General features: G+C 34.5%; 1 protein-coding gene across 2 annotated transcripts in view; it reads left to right on the top strand.

Annotated features, from left to right (window-relative positions):
* Positions 1-4,655, top strand: part of Cdc73 (cell division cycle 73) — a 684,130-nt gene that overhangs the window by 102,195 nt on the left and 577,280 nt on the right. For both annotated transcript variants that reach the window (XM_050119992.1, XM_050119991.1), the window contains exons 14-15: positions 2,199-2,360; positions 4,355-4,455. In XM_050119992.1, coding sequence (XP_049975949.1) covers positions 2,199-2,360; positions 4,355-4,455 — 263 coding nt within the window. The remainder of the gene's footprint in view (positions 1-2,198; positions 2,361-4,354; positions 4,456-4,655) is intronic.

The following is a 4,655-nucleotide window of genomic DNA, read 5'->3' as shown; positions in this document are numbered from 1 at the left end:
TGTGTATATATTCCACACTTTCTTCATCCATTCTTCCATTGAAGGGCATCTAGGTTGTTTCCAGGTTCTGGCTATTACAAATAATACTGCTATGAACATAGTTGAACAAATGCTTTTGTCATATGATAGGGCATCTCTTGGGTATAAAATCAGTTATTTTTAAAACTCTGAATCATATGAGTTGAACTGAACCAGCTAGTGTGGAAACTAATGAAAGAAGTTGAAATAGGTTTGTCATAATTTTTATTAATTGGGTAATATAATTTGCTTTTATTTATACTTCATTATTGAAGTACTTTATAACGTTTCAGAATAAAAAAATATGGTATTCGAAAAATTTAACCTCAGCTAGGTATAAACTGAGACAAAGGAAGCCACCCTAGTTTTGGTGGTAAGAGCTCTGTTTTGTGTGTCTGTTACATTAGTTGAAGAGCACAGAGATCCAACTCTGTGTGTGTGTGTGTGTGTGTGTGTGTGTGTGTGTGTGTGTACTAATAGTTAATGTTTTCCATTTGCATGTGCAGGTTTACTAATTACCTTCATTAGTTCATTTTGATTTACTTGATTTACAAATGTTTCCAATATTATATACAATATTTTAAAATATAATGTTTTATTCAAAGTGTTGTTATTTGACATTTTCTATATAAGTTTGATCAATTAAAACAAGCAAAAATTATACAGGAGCAAATTATTACCAGATGGAAAATAAATATGAAATCCGGCCATCTCAGATAGTTCTGTACTGTTGTTATTATTAAGCACTAAAACCTCTCATTTCCACAAAATTAGCATTACTTTATGAAAAATTTCAAGGAACCCTTCCCAAGTAAGAATAGACTTCTGTATTTCAGTCCTAACACTTAGTCCAGCCCTTAACCTCTTTTTCATCTTCCTACCTTTGGGAAGCACATACTTTGCAAGTGCAGTGATTGTATTTTCTGATTTCATTGGAGGGGCTAAGCCATGACTAATGGACACTGTGTTTGGATTATATTTATTTTAAAAATTAGAGTGTTTATAAATGCTTAAGTATTAGCTATTTTCTTCAGTTCTCTGAAAGAATATTTGACAAACAGCTTTGGTCCCTTTGTCTCACCATTGGAGGTATACTCTGCCATGAGCGAGCACTGGCAGCAGGAGAGTGAGACAGGTTGTCACCCTGCATTTGGTTCAGGAGGCAGAGAGAAGTGAATGCCCGTGTTAGGTTAGTTTCCTTTTATTCAGCACGTGTCCTTACATTTGGAATAGTGTTGTTTATAGTCCAGGTGGATTTTCCTTCTTCAATTCAGCCTTTCTGAATTCCCCTCAGAGATACATCCAAAGGAGTGTTTTCATACCATTCTAAATTGAGTCAAGTTGACAGTTAAAATGCTCACCATTATAGCTTATAAAACATAACCAGGTTCTAGAATGGTAGTATCTCTTCAGAATGTTAAGTTATTTTATAGTACATCTTCTGTGGGAGAGGATGCAATAGAAACACATAGAGTTTATTAATACTGCTGTATGATAGTATTAAAGGTGTTCTTAGAACAGACTATTGTATATGCTGATTTTCCTACTTGAGAATCTTAAAAACACAGAAGTTTAACATCACTTTTCTAATTTTCCTGAAATATAAAAAGTGTAGAAGTTTTCTTTTTAAAGTGTCTTGTGAAATTTGGGATAAGTTGAATCTTTCAGTGTATAATCTATCTAGCCATAAAAGCATCTTCCTTTTAAATGGCCTTTTGATTTACCATCATGCTTTCCTATAATTAATAGCATTTGAGAAATCAAATTAATGTTACAACTACTGAGTGCTCATTAGTGAATATAAATTATTTATACATGTACATTGGACACCCATGAAACACTAGTTCTTTTTGGTATAGAAAGTAAAAACCTTCTGGCAGTGGTGGTGGCACATGCCTCTAATTCCAGCACTCAGGAGGCAGAGGTAAACAGATCTCTATGAGTTTGAGGCCAGCCTTCTTTACACTGCTAGCTCTAGGATAGGCAAGGCTACACAGAAACCCTGTTTCAAACCCAAAATCAAAGCAAAACAAAAAGGGAAGACCCATACTAATACTCCAACTCTTTAGATCTACACAAAGGCAAACATTTTAGCTTAAGATAATAACATTTCAGAACTATTTGAAAATATATTTTCCTTGTTTCATCATGTTGTGTACTTTTTCTCTACTTTTTCAAAGGTTTGTCCCATCAGATGAAAAGAAGAAACAAGGTTGTCAACGAGGAAGTGAAACACTAATACAGAGAAGAAAAGATCAGATGCAACCAGGGGGCACAGCAATTAGTGTCACGGTACCTTATAAAGTAGTGGACCAGCCCCTGAAACTTATGCCTCAAGACTGGTAAGAAGAGCCTCCCTCCCTCCCCCCATTCTCTATGCATTAATGTTTTGTTTGCATCTAAAAGGTTTTCCTTTGGAAATATTTATTTTGTGTCTATGAGCATGCTATGGTATGATTGCAGGGATCAGAGGACAACTTGTAGGAGTTGTTTTTTCTCTTTCTACCATGTGTGTCCTGGATTTGCTTGTTAGGTTTGGTAGCAAGCGCATTTACTTGCTGAGCTATCTTGCTTTCTCATTTTGAAAATGACATAAACAAGTATACTTTATAGAATATTCTTGGAAAACTTATCCATATGTGAAGATCTATGCCAATAATGCTGTCATTTCTAGTAGTATCTTACTCTCACATTATAATATCAGAAGTTAACATTTAATTTATTTGTGTGCTTACTTTTGAAGATGCTTTTGATAGTTTGGGGCTATATTTTTGTTTATGATTTAATTTCAGCCTCAAACTTTGAGAAGAGTATGAATTTTAAAGTTGCTGTTTTTCTTGGTGACTTCCCTAGTTGTCATTGTGTGTGGGATGTGTGCGTGTGGGCGCGTGTTTCTTTTGAAGCATGGCCCCACTCTCGTTTGGGCTTGAACTCACAGTAGTCCTTTTGCTTTAGCCTCCTGAAAACTGGTTATTGGCATTAATGCCATGCCTAACTTAGTCTAGGTCTTGAACAGAGTAACTGTTTTGTTAGATGTATAGATTTTTTTTTAAAGATTTATTTATTTATTAAGCATACAATGTACTGCTGGCAAGGAAGGTACCAGGTCTCATTACAGATGGTTGTGAGCCACCATGTGGTTGCTGGGAATTGAACTCGGGACCTCTGGAAGAGCAGCCAGTGCTCTTACCCTCTGAGCCATCTCTCCAGCCCCGATGTATAGAATTTTTTATCTAAAGCAGTGATTGTTAATGTGTGCTATGAAGATCCCTGAAGATTCTGAAGTCCTTTTAAAGGGCAACCTTTTTCTGTAGTACTACTCAGGTGATTATTTATTCTCTTGATATATCAGTCCTTAAATAGAAGTTTTCTATCCAGTGCCCAAGATGAATCATTATTTTCCTTCCTTCTTTCCCTTTCCATCCCTTTTTCTCTCTGCCTTCTGTTTAGTGGACTGTCCTTTAACCTAGCCATTTATTTGCCTCCTCATCTGAAAATAGGGTACAGTAGTATTCACCTCACTAGAGTATTTTGAAGATGAAATGTGTTAACATGATTAATTTATAATGTGGTTAAACAATATTGTCTCTAGTAAATACTTTAGTCAATGTTACTAATGGTAAGTAACTATCGTTATTTTGTTCCTGACTCTTGTATGCTTAAACTGCTCATGGCAGTACTTTATAGAAGTTTTAACTAAATATTGTCCAAAATAATGAAATATGAGGACCTAGAGATTTGTTGTTCCTTGGAAAACTAGCCTGCATAGCTGAAAAAAAATGAGTTGCTTTAAAAACCAAACTAACATTTAGTGTAAGTAAAATAGTTGTCTAAAACTTGTAAATTAGAAAAGTTGAGGTGTTCTTATACTCAGATTTCTTCCTAAGGGATTATAAGATTTAAAAATAAGTCTTGTAGTTTCACAAAATGACTGGAAAATTACTATAATTTAGCATTTTAATTAAATTTAAATATTTAATATGTATTTGAATTTCCAGTAACTTCCTTTTAAACCAGTTTGTTCAATTAATAAATCAGCTACTGATCCTTATTCCAGTCTGCAAGCAGACTTTTTACTCAAGGTAAGAAAAAAGGATTACAGAGATGACTTATAACCATTGTTTGGAACCATCTCCAGAAGACTTAGGTAGGGAATGGAGCCTTTAAGGTTTATATCCTACCAACATTCTAAAATTTCAGGTTTATTGTTTGTCTCAGCAAGAAGACTGCTGGGAAGACCTTCATAATTATGAGACTCCTTTTTAAGGATTTGAAGTAGTTATAGCTCAAGTTTGAGGTATTCTCCTCTCTCCTACTTCCTTTTTTCTGCTTGTAGGGATCGGGTTGTAGCTGTTTTTGTTCAAGGTCCTGCTTGGCAGTTCAAAGGTTGGCCATGGCTTCTACCCTATGGATCACCAGTTGACATATTTGCTAAAAGTAAGATTCTCTCTCCTTATGCTTACTGTGTATTCAATATAGAATTAGGTTTTAAGAGAAAGAATCACATGTAAGTCACTCTGTATATGAATATATTAAATAATTATCATTAAGTAACATACATACTAACCATTAGCAACCTGTGAGATATTTTTAAAGCCTTTTGTGCATTAATATTTTCTATGTGGTTTTATATATAT

The sequence above is a fragment of the Alexandromys fortis genome, unplaced genomic scaffold, assembly GCF_014885135.2.
Source record: "Alexandromys fortis isolate MF-2015 unplaced genomic scaffold, M_Fortis_MF-2015_v1.1 scaffold_142, whole genome shotgun sequence".
Classification (NCBI taxonomy): domain Eukaryota; kingdom Metazoa; phylum Chordata; class Mammalia; order Rodentia; family Cricetidae; genus Alexandromys; species Alexandromys fortis.
Note: the sequence above shows the minus strand (reverse complement) of the source record. Positions and strands in the feature narration are given on the sequence as shown.